Raw genomic sequence first — 16784 nt, 5'->3', positions numbered from 1 at the left:
TCTCCTCGGTGGCCGGTGAGAGATCCTTCCCCTCAGTGCTACATTCTCATCCTTTGTGACTATAAAACTTCCACCTTGGACCTGCTGCCACTATTTGCCTGTTGTGTTGTAGCCCCGTCTGGACCAGTCCAAAGCCATGGCCGTGCTCAGAGTGTCTTCATACCGCAAGCTGTTCAAGGACAATAGCTGGAGTCGAAATGGAGGGTTGAGTATGCGGTGTGCAGGGCAGTACCGGGCCTCTGCCAGGTCAGTGTGGGTCTCTGGGTAGAGGGCGACTAATGAATTTGGGCTGCACTTTCCAAATGTTAAGATCTTTTAGATGTTGGACAGACTTGAGTTGTTCCACTTAAAAATATGAAGACGTTATGATGTTTTTGATCGGACACAAATGTGTGGGTGTAAAGTTCACAAGACTGATTCTATTACATGTAGTTACAGCAGGTTATGAATATGGCAAATTACTAATATTTAGCTTTGTAACAGTCGTCAACTATCCCTGAAGGTGGATCAAAAGATCTCCCCCTAGAATCCATAAAAAGTCTTTACTACTTTGTGTCTTCCTCAGGGGTGCGGCCGTTGACAAGTGTGACTGTGACTGTGACACGTTAGACTTTGTAGCTGCAAAGGCACTCAACAAGGAGGGTCGGAATCGGTTTGTCCAGGACCGCAACATCATAGCTGCACTTAATGACCGACTGGTCGGGCTTATTGAACTGGTGAGGAAAAACGCCTCCCAATGACACATCGGCACTATATTTCCCCTCTGCTGCGTCATGCCTTTTTGTTTTTGGTAAATGAAGCCGTACCACTATAATCCATATGTAGCTGTTTAATCTCTCTCTGTGTCCTTTAGGCCCGTTGTTTTGAGGAGGAGAATGAGTCTCTTGACTGTCAGATTGTTGAACTTGAGAACGAGCTGAACAGTCGACAGGCCTCCTCCAGCATCACCTCCGCTGTGGCCGAGCCCGACTACAGTCTGGATGCAGTGGTGGAAAGACTGCGCAGGGAGAGGGTAGGGTGCTGCGGCTGGGTGTGTCAGCTCTGCTGCACGTTTGGTCTGTGTGTGACATTCCATATAGACGGTCCACTGCACTTCTACATTCCATCCCATCAATTTTACTTCAGTTCGTGACAAACAGGACTGATCTTTAACCTTGTCGAGATCCATCACTCATCACTGCATCTCCCTGCAGGATGAGATTCTGTGCGACACCGAAGACCTGTGGAAGGAGCTTGAACGTCTGATGAAAGAATACGAGAAGGCAGCACAGCAGAGGATCCCCCTCCAGCATGGACGACGAGATGTTGCTGAGGTAACGGTTGTAAATACAATAGCATCCGGATCTGGAAGGCAACTGACAAATTGGTGGAAGTCTGGGCTGTAACCAGGATTTAGGAACATTGAGTCTTCCAAAAAATATATAATGAACTTTAGTATACACAGCATAAGTAGGGTAAGCTTCTTTTAAAAACATTTTTTAAAGTGATATTCATAAAGGGTTTCTAAACAAATAATTATATTTTACTTTAGTACAGACAAGAAATACACAATTAAGATGTAGTAATAGGAATAACGTTGGAGCACATTTTAAAGGCAAGATGAAGTATGTTCTTTGACCAATTTAGTTTTTATACCTTGTTCTAAGAAATCAGCCGTAGAAATTAAACTAGCTAAAGAGATTCAAAGCCAACAAACGATTCTATATCTATATTTGCAGATGTTGTGGCTTATTGTCAAGATACAAACAGGCTCTTGTGTTCTTCCCTATACAATATGATTAACCCTGTAGCTTTCCAGGCCATGGGTTATCATATTTCTTTAAATTGAATTATGGATCCCACCAGCGATACGGACAGCGCTGCATTTGGACTTCAAACAAGAAGACTGGTTGGGTTATAGTTATGCGTAACCCTTTATCCGGTCAAATTTAGAATGGATATGTTTAGTTAAGAGGCATACCTGAGTTAGTTCCCGAGATACTCCCGAGTGTAGATCAACCTGCAAAAACACTGGGTCCTACATTTCCTGAAATGCAATCAGTTGTACCCATAGAAATAGAATGAGAGTAGAACTTGTATTCTTGTACTGTGCTATACAGTCTCAGACCTTTTTGTTGTGATAATGTACCTTGAGCACTAGATGGCAGTGTTGTCAAGCCTCTCCCTGCTCCACCTTCCCTCGGCCTCCTGGTGAATCAGCTGAAACTCTACACAGCTGCTCCTCCATAGCGCTATACCCAATGGGTGTTGATCACCAGCAGTCACAGTCTGGGCTGGTGGCCCATTGCAACCTGAGCCATCAACTTTTCCATTTACCCCCCCCCCCCCCCCCCTCCCCTCCCATTTCACCCCCCTCTCCCTCACACATGACAGAGAGCCCATCTCCTCCCAGCCGGGCCAGATGCGAGGGAGGCTTTAATTTCTCCCTTACAGATGTAATGCAGGCTGTAATACGGTGCCGTAATGTTCCTGCTGGCTCTGTTCTGAATTGGAAGCAGCTGCAGGGTGACAAGACTTGGTGGGAAATCGACAGGGAGGTAGAGGAAGAGCAGAGCTGCAGAGGAGGGAACACAAACCAGCTTAACTCACAGCTAGTTGCAGTTCTCTGAACATAATGGTGATGAAACGAGGCATGTTTGGTTTGTTTTTTAGTATACTACTAGATATGGTATTGTATTTCCCCTCCTGCCAGTTCTACTCCTTTTTTCTCTTTTAAAGGCCCACACATTTCCCTTCATTTCTACCTTTTGTTCCAGTCATATCTAGCGTTGCTAGACCTAGTTGGCTGCAGCAAAGTGCAGGTGAAACGAGTTTACAACATTCACCAGAATTAAAATACAATTACTATCAATTATAATCAGTCTGTTTCATAAGTAGCACTGGGAACTAAAAATGGACGACAGTAAAAAGTTCTTCACTCACCGACTATTTAGTCAGACATGTCTGTTAAAACACCTACTGGTTCCAACCTCAGAGGGTCCTCATTAGAGTGGAAATAGTAAAACACTAAAACTTTAAGCAAAATATCTCTGATAAATCCACTTTACACTACCTGCTTAGCACCAAACCGCTGATTGATACAGTTAGCTAGCTAGTGAAGAGAGTGGAGCATTTGGCTGCTAAAGAGCCAGGTATTTTATTAAGGAGTTGATACATTAATCAGCTGGACAGAACACGACTACAGATTAATGTCTATTCTTCTCTCCTGGATGCTAACAATGGGCAACATTTCCGATGTGTCTGTGAAATGAACTTTATAAGGTGCTATTATGTCATTGTTGGGTTTACAGCTTCTCCTGCTTCCCCCTAAGTGCTCAAAAAGACAACTAATGCTGCTGATGATAACGTTGTACAGAATGTGACTCGCAACAAGTTGTCCCCAGCAGCAGGACCGGACTACTTTCACTTACTGCTGTCCATCATGGACCCTGCCACCCTCCCAGCGAGGCTCCACAACTCGCATCAAACTCTCTCTGCATGTGTCCAAATGTAAATGCCGGCACCCACAGTAATTGCATCCAACACAAATTGATCTGGTTCTTTAAAAGGAGTAGATGAGCTGAGAACCCCTGCTGGCGGATAGATTGGTGGACAGGGCTTTTGTGTCTAGTTAGCCTCCTTCTGATCCTCCTCCTCCTTCCTCTGCATTGCGGTGTCTACTTGCTGTTCAGTGAAACAGTTGGATGTGCTGATGGTTCTTAAAATGGTTGTTCAGTGCAGAAACAAAGGTGTTTTTCTTTTATCCTTCTCCAACCTGTGGTGTGATTCACAACACAAATGGCAGTGTTCCTCCAACATAAATGAAGTTGAACTTTCTTTTTACCTGCAGCCTGTTCTTGTTCTTTTAATTTGATTTTCTTTGCAGGATGTCGATGCTGTGACAGCAGAGTGTTTGGCGCTGAGGGAGCAAGTGACTATCTACGAGGAGCAGCTGGCCAACATGGAGGACCAGCACACGAAGGTGAGGGGGAGAGAGGATATATAGCTGCACTGTGATGAAATGGGAATTGTTTAAAGCCATGAAAATCAGGCATTTAGGTTGGAAAGGAATAATGGAGAAATGCCATGGCCTGTGGTGACAAACACAGCTGTGATGACCCCACCCACCTTGAGCCAAAAAGAGCCCTATCAACATGAACATATGGGGAGAGGATTAAAACACACATTCTGTAATTGAGCGTTTTGTGCAAGCAAGGGTCAAAATTAGACCCTTGTTTCAAAAATGTCCATGCATCTATAATCATAAACAGAGCCGAGAGGAAAGGGGAGAAAGATTGCAGGGAAATAACAGGGAATAACTGTTCCCTCTGAGATAATTCAGGCCACCCACACACACACACACACACACACACACACACACACACACACACACACAGAGAGACACACAGACAAGGCTGGCTACTGTACAGCTAACATCAGTACTGTCTGTATATTGGCTGTTTGGGGTAAATGTACAAAACGGAGAGGTCAACTTCACATGAATGACACCAGTGAATATTCTCTGAACCCATACACACAGTGACATCTTCTCATGTAACTCTTGACATGGAAGCGCACAACGCAAAAATTTCAAACTATTTCTTTAAAATGGGGACATGTTTGCAACCATATCCAATTCACATCATTATCTTTATCCCATCTACACACACCCTGTTCTCAACCTTCTGCAATATTCTCCACCTCGCCAGGAGATGACAGACACGCCCCAGTATCAGATCTCTAGGCTGTAGGCAGAGAGAGAGGGAGAGGCAGCTGAAGCGGGACCAACTCCATCACATTGTGTTTCTCTGCAAAGCCGGAGCCGCCCGGCGTTTAACACACTCCCTCTGGGACACGCTCGATAACTCACAGTCCGGGAAATGCAGCGGGATACCAAATGAAAACTGAAGTTCCCCTTGTTTTATTAACTGTTGTTATTATCAGCACTTTCAGATACCCCATATTCCCCTGACAAATCGGCAGCCATGTCGTTATTTAGGTGGAGGGGAAAGGAGAAAAATGTTAAGACTGCCACTGCAGCTCTGCAGCAGTTCATTTATCTCTGTAATGGATGTAGTGTTTTTTTTTTTTTTTACTAAAGGGGCGACATATTGGAAGCTGAAGACGAGTATGTTGAGGTCTTTGACGTGTGTCTAAATACACCAACATGTACTGCATGTGTTTGTATTTGAAGAGGTGGACTGTAACCAAGTACTTTTATGCAAATACTTTTATGCAAATACTAATTTTAGCACCTATTTGAAGTACTACAGTATTTCCATTTAATGCATTGTACTTCACTACATCTATTTGTCAGCTTTAGTTGCATTACAAATGCAGATTAAAAAAAAAAAAATGGATGATATACGAATGAAATGTAATGCATATGTCAAAAGTATATACGGACACTCTGGGATCATTTATCTGTTAAAATTACTTTTACCTTCTACAGATAATGCTTACATTAACTGAAGTAATATTAAAATTCAAATAATAAAAAAAGTATCGACACCACAAAAGAACACTACTAAAAAGTCGTGCATTCAACATATTATTCAATATTATCAGGAAAATGTAAGTTTGTAAAAGTATTCATGGCCCTTTTCAGTATTAAATCAATATGTGTTATTGATTTGTTATAAGAAGCATTTTAATGCAGTAGCTGGTTGAGGTGCAGCACATTTGAACTAATAAATAGTATGTTTGCAGCTTGATCAATAATAATGCATCATATTATTATATAGGTGATCACATTGTTATGTAACATCTCAAATACAGCTGTCAACTGTATGTGGTGGAAAGTGCAATATTTCCCTCTGAAATCTAGTAGCGTACAATGTAAATACTCAAAGTACAAGAGCCTCAAAATTCAATTCCAGACCAACACTAAATGTACTCTGTTACATTTCACCACTGAGTAAAGAATGTGAATGTGCTTCACCACTGTGTGTTTGTATGAGCAGGCCGTGGAGCGTCTGCTGGATCCAGCTGAAGGGACGACGGGAGCGATGGCAGCGACTGCATTTAGCAGCCCTGACATCACAGCGGCCCTGAACGTGAAGGAGTACTACTGCCAGCTGGCTGAGAGCCTCCAGGTACAACACACTGTATACGTAACACACACAAACATGTCATGAAGTGTAAGCCTTTTTGTGCCAAATGCTTCACTGTAGCATGTCCGTACACAACCGTAGAATCACAACACAGCTTTAGTTTTCATTGAGAGACACTACACTGCACATAAATGGACTGAACCGCACACTCACCACAAAGTACATTTACTCAAGTACTGTACTGTACAATTATATGGCACTACTCCACTACTTCAGAGGGTAGTATGTCAGTAATGTTATCTGACAGCTGTAGATGCTTGTTACTTTTCAGATCAAGATTATATTCATAAAAACCTGATTAAACCAGTGTTTCCAAAACTTCGTTACTTGTGACCGCTCGCAAAGAAGTAACGGCTGGTTGTGGCCTTTTGCCACATTTCAAATGTCTATAGTCAGATCTCCATCCATATGTAGCACAAGGTTTTAGCGAAGGGTTTCCAGAAAATCGACAGAAGAAACCACGTTTCCATCTATTATTGTAATGCCAATAAAAAAAATGTACGTTCCCATTCAACAAAACTACATTATGAATTATGTTTCGAGGCAAATTATCATATATTTTGTGAGTTACGTTTGCTTTGATGTATCACAAATAAGTTTCAAATGAGTCTGTGAAAGTAAACAAATATATAATACAAATAAATACAGGGCTTTATGTCCAGTGTGAAGGAAGAACTTCTGAAACATAACCAAGAAGTAGTTCTAACTTTATCACATTTAGTTTTTATAGATGCGCCAACTTTCCCACGACAGCAAAGTGTAAAGTTTAGTGAGATATTTTGACATTTTAAAAATAGTTGTTTTTTTTTATGTGCAAAAATAAAAAATCACTTTTAAAACTGATGGATGGCAACTCACTGTATGACTTGTGAGAAGAGAGGAAACCCTCCTACCTCCTCATATGTAGCATAACTGTTAAAATGAAGTCCCAAAAAATGTATATATACTTGTTTCATGGAACTTAGTTTTTCCTTCTTTCCTCTCCCATTAATTATATCACGACCCCCTCCGATTTATCTTGTGACCTTCTGGAGGGGGCCGACCCCGAAGTGTGTCAACCACAGGACTAAACTACTTTACTGAATATAAAGAAATGCCGGATAAACCCAGACCATCTACAACATATCTACATCTATATGATAGTATATATATATATATATACAGTAACAGGGGACATTTCTCTGTAGAACAAGTTCTTCAATTTGAAGCTTAAAGTACATTTAGTTTGTAATACTTATATGGTTTAACCTAAATAGGATTTTGAATTACTTTTATTTGGAGCATAGTTTTTATTTGTTACATACACAACCGGCTGCCATCCTCCTACTGGTCACCTTCTCTCTCCCTCTGAAACATCTCGCTCAGGTCCAGAATGTAAATCTCAACTTCCACAAATCACACAACGATACTCCCATTTGTTTTCTTTCCCTCTTAACACAACACAGGGGAAGAACTTGAGAATCAGAGGTGCAGGACTGGACCCGAACAGAATGCCTTTGTCTACCGGTGTGTGTGTGTGTGTGTGTGTGTGTGGTGCAAGCAAAGGCGTGCTGCATTGGGGTCAGACATTAGCTCCGGTGGGTCTGACCTCCTCTGGGTCGAGGATGTCTGCCCGGTTCAGAGGTCACGGCTGTAATCAGACTGCTGGCCGCCTTCCCAGGCTCCTCAGCAGTACTGGAGAGGACGCTAGTGTGTGTGTGTGTGTGTGTGTGTGTGTGTGTGTGTCCGTTCTTGATTTAGATGCATGGCTGAAGGGTATCCATCGTATTTATATTTTTGTATGTCTGTCTCGATGCATCGTTGTGTTTCTTGTTCCTCAAAACCCTGTCTATTGCCTCTCTCTCCCTCCCACTTGGTTCCTTCTCTCACCAGCTGGACACCGTCCTGTCTGGGCCTGCCCTCAATTACGAGATGCAATTGTCTCAATGCTAAAAATGATTGCTATTGGGGTTGAACAGTAATGGTGATTGCTGGCTGACTCCCACACACCTGTGCACACTCATGTTGCTTGTTTCTGCTGCATTTATTCCATCTAATCAGAAGTGTGGTGGACACAAGGAGAGGTTCACCCATCAGCCGGCATGAGGGGCTCTGATTGCTCTTTGCTCCCCTGTCAGAGTGCACTTAACTGCCCAAAAGAAAGCACTGTCCTCATGGTCCTGTGCATTTGCAGACTCAAACTGAAAGGTCATAACTTTCACCACTGTTTCTTCCTCTTTTTCTGTCTTTGCAGTGCGATTGTGGTGCAGCCTCATCTGCTGTGAGTCGCCGTGGTGATGGAAAACAACTGGAAGAGGAAGGAGCTGGAGGGTCAACAGTCAGAGATGTGTCAAAGATAAAGGACATCAGTGAGATGAAGATGCTGGTGAGTGGACTCACTGCTGCACACGCACTTTTGTCATCACTTTTTTTTTTTACCCAAATCACACAAAGTGCTCTACATTAAGATATGGGATTTGGGTTTATTTGCCAAGATTTTTCAGATTACCTTTTCTCAGATTTCTGCGACGCACACCTCACAAATCTCAATATGTTGGTCAGACATCTGCACTAAGCCAACTGAATACTCTTTTTAACTTAGATACGTTATATACAAAGATTGATACCAATCTCATGTCTGTCCACTAGAAATAAAGCTGCAGCTGATTAGCCTAGCTGGATACAGGTAAACTGCTAGCCTGGCTCCGTCCAAAGGTGACAATTAGCCGGCCGGCATTGCTAAAGATCAGATTTAATTTAATTTTTTTAAATGTAGATTAAACATAAAAGTTTACAAATATCAAGTTCAGATTTTATCATATGGATAATGTGCCAAATTATGTCGAGTGCAGTCACCTTATGAAGTTAAGTTGCTACCGGGAGGTTTCCAGGCTAGCCGTTTTACCGTATTTGCAGTCTTTATACTAAGCTCAGTAAGCCGGCATATTTACCACACTGACATGAACGTTGTATCAATTTTCTTCTCTAGATTTTAGTAAGAAAGTGAATCTGCATATTTCCCAACACTTTGGACTATTCCTTTAAGAAATGACTGTTCACAAGATTATTATTAATCTCAAACTGATACTTATAAATCTCTGCAAATAAAAACAAAAATGTCTGCATACTGGTAAACTCTACTGCCAAGTAAGATATTAATAAAAAAGTTTTTAGGGGGATGAACTGACCCTTTAAGTCTCACATTTTCACATAATTAAAATCCTTCAGTTACGACCTTCTTATTCAAATGTTCCCATAACACATTTTCCACCTCTTTACTGACAAAGTGGAGTCTTACAACTCTCAACTGGCTCTGCTTTGGCCATCAGCTCCTAAATCAGACATAATGTTGAGAATGAATGGTTTCCCACAGCAGGCGAAGGGAGTAGAGAACAGCTGAGTGACAGCAGAGCAACAGCGTGGGAGATCCTGCTGACCAGAGTGTTTACTCTGCGGACACTTTCAGCAGGAGATGTGAGGGGCTCGGCTTCAGCTCAGACGGGATTTATTGCCCTCCATGTCCTCGGTTATTAAGTACAGTCTTTCAGAGCGCCTGCAGCGTCATAAACGTCTTAAAACTTGACACACACACACACACACGCACATTGACTCGGAACGGAGAGGAAATAAACCTTCATCGGATATTTCGAAAAATAAAAGCAAGGGAGCTTTGAATTAAATAGCAGAGTGAGGCATCAATAAGGAGACGAAACAGTACATTATGAGTACAGGTCACCAGGTGACTCCAGAAACTACCTTCTCTTCCTTCACATTAGCCTCCTTAACATCCATCAGTGGTCCGACCACAGCTGACACCTAACCACATCTGTAACAAACATGGTGGTTTGGGTCTCATTACCGCAGCTGCAGCTCTACCTCCCGTTCTTTAAATAAACAGTGAGCCTGTGTAACCACAGCAGAACTCTCCCAACATCATCTACCTTTCTCTAAAATGTAGCACACAGTCCCCAGTTCTGCTCAGTCCAGCCTGACGGATGAACAGCACGGCTTGATCTGCTCTGTTTCCTCTCTCGCCTGTGATGGATGCCTCGGGTCTGGTTTCTCGCTGAGACACAACATGGCCAAACAAACAGATTGCAGTGAAATCAGCCCTGACGCAGAAATGTATATAATAGAGAAGGCACTGATGGGGTCGTACGCCACTACTCTCATACGCACGCGGCCCAGACCTCACTTATCATGCCAGGCAGAATGGAGGAGTGTGTGAGTAAGTGACTCGACCAGGTTTGGGAGTCATCATCAGCCTGTGAGTTGTTACCCGGGTCTTCTTCTGCTCATATGATCTCGCTGAAAGACGAGCACAACCGCATGGATCCCCATCTGGCTGTGACAGCTAATTGTTGAACTTCTGTGATTGCTGTAATTACTCACGGCAGGACACCACAGCTTCAGACATGGGGGGCAGCTATGCTCCTGCTTTAGTTTGTTGAAGTAAAGGAACCTGTTTTATCTGTGAAGCTTGGTTTGATTGGCATACTTAAAGGACCCGAGTGTAGGACTTAGGGGGCTCTGTGAGCAGAAATAGACACAGTATTCCTACTATGTTTTCATTAGTGTATAATCGACTGAAACTAAGAACCGTTTACGTTGGCTTAGAATAAGCCCTTCATATCTACAAGAGGACCAGGTCCTCTTCCATGGAGTCCGCCATGTTGCACAACCATGTTTCAACAGGGGTTTGCTGAAGGCAACCATAGGTTGGGTCAGGATGGGTGAGCGGAGGGGTATTCAGTTACAATTTGTAACCTTGCCACTAGATGCCACTAAATCCTACACTCTGGTCCTTAAGGTTCTGGTTTGGTAGAGCTCAAGTTCTATCCATTCATCATCATTCCCGTTTCCAGCTAGAAACAACTTTAAAACCACAAATTCCAACATTGTGGTAGTGCTGGATCAACGTTGGTCAGATTCATCTGGAAAAACTAAATGTATGCACAAAATGTCACAGTGATTCATTCAATAGTTGTTGAGATATTACTGTCTGAAACAAAGCGATAGACTGAATGACTGACAGATGGTATCAATAGAGTCACACTGCTAGCTCCTTTTAAAAAGCTCTAATAAAATCTGCTCAGCATCAAATTACTATTCATTTGATGAAAAAGTCGAACATCTATCAGCCAAAAATCCAGATATATTTCTTTGTAGTTGGCGAGACGTGAAGCTAAAGAATAGTACATATGGGATGTGCTTGTTGCTAGGTGGCCAGAAACACGACGGTGGCCATGAAAGATCGTCGTTACCTTATTAGTAACAAGATTGGAAACCATTGTTTGGGGTGTATTTGAACAACTAACCTCTGCTGTATTTTGTCTGTATTTCTGTAGATTTCAGAGCTACAAAAGGAGCTGGCTGAGCTTGAGCTGTATAACGAGAAGCTAGAGGACGAGGTTGAGATGAAGACGCATGCACACATGGACGAGGTTGCTGAGTTGGAGGTCTGAGAGTGGACTAATTAACGATTAATCATGGGCGCAAAGGCCCAGTGGTTTGGACTAATTCTGTAATTTATTCCCACCCTCTAATCCCACCATGCTGTGGGTGTGTGTGTGTGTGTGTATGTGTGTTATTCAGTGTACTACAGATGAAATGCGGCACCAAGAGGCCGACTTCAAAGTGCAGATGAAGGAGCAGTGTGAAGACTACAAGGAGCTGCTCAGTGAGAAGATGGCCAGAGACATTGAAATTGCTGCCTACAGGTAAGACAGTAATACATCGGATACATTTTTTTATTTTATGGATGCAAAACTGCTCTGAATAGTAATACTAACAATAATGATCTGGGCTTCACAACTCAAGACAAAACTGAGGATCAGGTTAATTGCAAACATAAAAATATACTTGGAACTGAGTGAGCTGATCTTTTGTTTAAAGGATCCCCGTTAGCTTCTAGTAAGGCCGTTGCAGGTCATCATTATTACACCAATCTGAACATTAACTGTTCCAGATGAGACATTTGAGAATGTACAGTGAAATGTAGCAAAGAGAAAAAAAAAATGAAATGGACTTTCAAATTAGATTGAATTAGTGCATAACTCAGAAACTACTGACCAATATAAATCTATGCAGGCTGTAAATACTGTGGATGGACGTCATTACATTATCCAGTCAATATTTATTTCAGCACTCTTTGTACTAACACTTTGCACAATTGGTCAACTTATATGAATATATATATATATATATATATATATATATATATATATATATGAATATATATATATTTATGCACTTATGTCCATTGTTATATAAATATATTTATATGTGCATTTTTATCTTAACATACTTGTATGCCCATGTTGAGAGTTTCTAGACACCAGAGTCAAATTCCTTAATTGTGTAAGCTTTCTGGGCTAATAAAACTATTTCTGAGGAGGAGATGGAGCAGAACTGCCATCCGTAACACTGGGTCGGGACCCACAGATGGGTCACAGGAGATGCTATCAGTCACCAAATAAATCAGCAGAATCTTTTCCATCGTCTTTTTATTTAACATTTCTATCTGCAGTAAACATTTTAGCCACATGAGGTAGCCTGAATGTTCATATTGTTCTGATGATTGTAGCCTAACATTGAATCTAGTTTGAAAAAAGTTTATTTGTTTTACTGATGAGGGAAAAAACAAAAGCCTGTTAACTCTGTATACATTTATATTGTTTGACTGATGAGAGGAAATGAAAAGACTAAGATGGCCTGTTAACTCTCCCCAAATGCATTTATTTGGTCTCATTTCTGAAAATATTGAACATGTTTTCAATAACGCATGGATTAAAGTTGTGAGAATACACTCTGTATTCAACAGTGAGAAGATACAATTGATCTTTTCTCTTCTGGGTTAACTTACAGCAATAATTTAACCTTTTAATTAAAATATGTTATAACGGCCATAATATTCGTGCTGACATATATTTACATTTAAATATACAGCACTTGTATACCCTCACAATTTTCATTCCCCTCTAAAAAAGAGCTGCAGGTTGTTATTCTTAAATGGGACCCTTCAATGTGCTGTCTGGTGTATACAACGTACAATTACACCAGAGAAGATAAGGAGACTTTTTAAACAGTGAGGTCCAACTGTCAGCGAGACTGTCAGTCAACAGGACAACTATGAACTAGCAGTCTGGGTCAGAGATGGGCCGTCATGTCTGCTGGAGAACATGGAGGGGTTCATTCCAACAAAAACACTGCGCCAGGTGGTTTCACTGATTAGTTCTCCTGTTAAAGGTGTCATAAAGTCAACTGCTGAAGTTTCTGATTGCAATTAAAATCTGAATTGCTGAGACTTCCCTGACATGTATTGTAGATCCCCGTCTCTGCGGTAGGGGGTCAAATGAAAACAGACGTCCCCTGCGGTGCCGCGCATTATTTAAACCTGTCGAGGAGAATGAACTGTTAGGGGCAAAGTACACAATAACCCTGGGATGATTTCATTAGATTTAAATTAACTTGATCCTCTGTTTGACATTCTTTACATACTGTATGAGCGAATCGTGAATCACGCAAGTAAACACTTGGAAAGGACGTGTGTGGCATTGTATTTCCACAAGATCCTGTGTAGAAGTCCAATATTGTCAAAGCATCTCATACAATGTCACTTGGACATCCACATTGTCCATTATTAGACATTCTTGCAAACAAAGGGCTGCCATCACAGGCCAACTGTGGTCACAGGAAACGGCTCCTAAATATGTACGTGAGCTTGTAGACGTTTCGTGACATTCCTTCATTCCATTGACGTTGTTTAGCCACCTGCCGTCCTGGTATCCGGACTGACGCACTTTAAGCACCACCTCATCCTGCTGCCACGGGCTTCCTCCTGGTCTCTCCATCGGCGATCCGACTGCATCTCACCCCCAGGGGGCCCTGCTGCAGACCTGCGCTCAGACCTTCACAATGCCTCATTAGAATGGGCAAAGAGGGCCTTGCATGTCAGCGCTGTGTGCTGGGCCAGTGCCAGCTCTTCTCCACGGCAGCCTGTTAATGTCAGCCGTCTCCTTACACAAATTTCCAAATTCGCCACAGTTTTAATTCACTCTTGTTATCCAACAGACAGTCCCAAAGACATTCAAGGCTCAAGAAAGGCACACAGTAAATGCCAACTTTTTTTCTCCTCTTTTTTTAAAAACTTTACTGGAGGTTTTGTCATCCGTGATTAAAACCATGAATAAGAAATGAAAATGGTTGTTTATTTTCTCTGTACCGTGGCAATCTGTCTGCACAACAGACCCTAATGACCCCAGGCTGCCATTACTGGGTAGCTTATCGCCTGTGAAAGCATCTCAGAGCAGTTGAGGCACATTCTCACTGCTTTTGAACCACAGATTACTGTAATTCATTCTGCTGTTCGCTGCTGCATGACTCGGCAACAAGTAGCTCAACCAGAGACCAGGTCCTTGTTAGTTAGGTGCAGTGGATGACTACTGCAGGTCCTACTGTATCCTAACGTTGCTTAAATTCATAATTGTATATTATCAATGAATTAATGACTCCCCTCAGGACTACAGATCAAAACTATATCTTTCATTTCATGGTTTTGGTTTTCTGGCTCGCAACTTTGGTGCTGTGGTTCTCATCAGTCATCACCAGCGTTTCCAGATGCAGCAGACAGCTGTTTCCAGTGAATAACTTATTAAAAGCCACTATATGTTCCATTCCCAGTATCAAACAGCAGACAGCCACAGTTAGAGATCGGCTCTTCAGCTGCTAAATCAGTCATGTGTTCACAAGCTAGATATTTTCTCAGGAGTTGGTGACCAAAAAAAGAGTTAAGAGATTAAATATTGGCTTTGCATTCATCAGATGGACACAAACATGATGTCAATTGCATGATAAAGTAGCTGCATGTGAGTCTCTCTGTTGTGTTGTCCCACTGGCTAGCTAATCGCCGCCACTGTGCTCTGGTTACCGCCGATAACGCCATCCTGACCCACGGCATCACTGCGGAAGAGTAGCAACCAACCTCCGGTTTCTCCACGGTTGCCACTCAATGTTTGTGCTTTTCACACCTTTCGTGGTTAGCCACCTGCTCAGCAGCAGCCGAGTGGAGGCAAGAGATATGATCTGAATTGTCCTGTAGAGAACCTTTAGGGTGAGATCACTTTGTCAACGGCTCTTTCCAAAGCCAAGAGGAAACTTGTGAGTATCAATGTGGTCAACTGTACTTTGGATGTTTTTGTATTTGTCTGTATATTCATAACAGGAGTCTGGTTGAGGAAGAGGAGGAGAGGCTGTGCGACCTGTGACGTGACGTGACATCGGACAGTCAGCCTGGCAGGCGGGACACTCCCCCTCACATTGATTAGAAAACAGACCAAAGAGAAATGAGGAAAAACACACTGGCACCAGCACTAGGATGAAGCTTAAGGTTCCAATGCAGCAATTTAAGCAGAACTTATCATGACAGATTAATGCCGTCTGGATGTCTAAAGCTGGCCATTGATAACAGGTCTCTGGCAGATGACCCCGAGACTCCAAGAAAGATGGAGCTGTCTCAAAGAGGTGGGAGGATGGGGGCTGTGCGATGAGTGTGTATCCATTCAGTGTCTGGCAGGGGTATTTCCTTAAGTGGGTTTATCTTTACCAGCTAACTGATGCATTTCGTAAATGGTTTGTCCCTTCTTTGTTGGACGAGTCCCACACACAGAAACGCAGATACAGACACACGCAAGTTAAACTGTGCGGCTCTGAAGTCATTCCACCCCTGATACCACCTCATCCATCACTCAAACTTTGTCTGATTACCTGCTCTTAACCCTTGACCCCATCACTGTTATATATATTGACAGCTCTCCTTTTGGTTACTAAAAGCATCTCACCTTCCCTTTTGCTTTTACAGTCATGCATTCATGTTCTGTTTTTATATATGACTGACCGTCAGATTTGCAGTGCACTGTTTGCTTTTCAAATGGTTCATGAAGTTGTTGTTTTTTCTGCGGCTCTTACAAAATGAACACCTGGATGTTTCTACAAGAAACGACTGTGTGATTCATTATTGCTCCTATGAAAAGCAATCTCCCAATTTACTGTTACTGAAATAAGCATTTGGTAATACATTCCTCTGTAAGCTTTTCCTTAATTTTAATATGGCGTTCAAACTGTCTGTAATAAATCATGTGTGGTTCCCGCTTCTGCACATCATCAGTCTGTGCTTTGGATTTCAATCAAATAAAAGTAGTTGCATGAGAGATGAAATCATACTCTGTGAGATTTCTTTTGTGAACATTTCTGTTTCATGAGAAGCTGCTTGTGAATATTTAAGACGTTCCCCCACGAAATATAAGTATGCAGAGAGCACAGTGAGATTAATGTTCTGTGATCCTTCTTTCATTCATCTTCATGTTCAACGAGAGATTTGAACATTCCCAGCTATTAACGATCTCAAAGGCTTGTTAGCTCTGCCATAAAGATGAAAAATGCTGCTAATAACGGATCAGATAAGATTAGCCACACTCTGTGAACTTGTGGTGTTGAGGAGTTAGTCTCTGTAGTAATAGAGTTCAGTGTCTGGAGAAAGGGAATGGGAGGATACGGTGACCAACATGAAACCGGAGGAAGACGCGTGTCTGTTTTCTCAGGGCTGCAGAGCTCAATCAAGACCTCAGAGGAGAGGAGGTGGAAGACTTTGTATTCCCTTTGTGTTTTCCTCTATATCTCTCAAATAAAAAGCCAACGAACCATCCAGCATACCCG

The 16784-nt window shown here is 42.2% G+C and overlaps 1 protein-coding gene across 1 annotated transcript; it reads left to right on the top strand.

The window, feature by feature from the left end:
• The first annotated feature begins 136 nt into the window (after positions 1 to 136).
• On the top strand, positions 137 to 16138 carry vimr2 (vimentin-related 2). The gene is made up of 10 exons (XM_034543829.1): positions 137 to 246; positions 566 to 716; positions 854 to 1012; positions 1194 to 1313; positions 3866 to 3961; positions 5943 to 6074; positions 8326 to 8457; positions 11420 to 11530; positions 11667 to 11791; positions 15295 to 16138. The coding sequence occupies exons 1-10, from the start codon at positions 137 to 139 to the stop codon at positions 15335 to 15337; spliced, it is 1179 nt and encodes a 392-aa protein (XP_034399720.1). The 3' UTR covers positions 15338 to 16138.
• The last annotated feature ends 646 nt before the right edge of the window (positions 16139 to 16784 follow it).

The sequence above is a fragment of the Cyclopterus lumpus genome, chromosome 10 (assembly GCF_009769545.1).
Source record: "Cyclopterus lumpus isolate fCycLum1 chromosome 10, fCycLum1.pri, whole genome shotgun sequence".
In the NCBI taxonomy this organism is placed as follows: Eukaryota; Metazoa; Chordata; class Actinopteri; order Perciformes; family Cyclopteridae; genus Cyclopterus; species Cyclopterus lumpus.
This window is presented reverse-complemented; position numbering and strand designations above follow the sequence as displayed.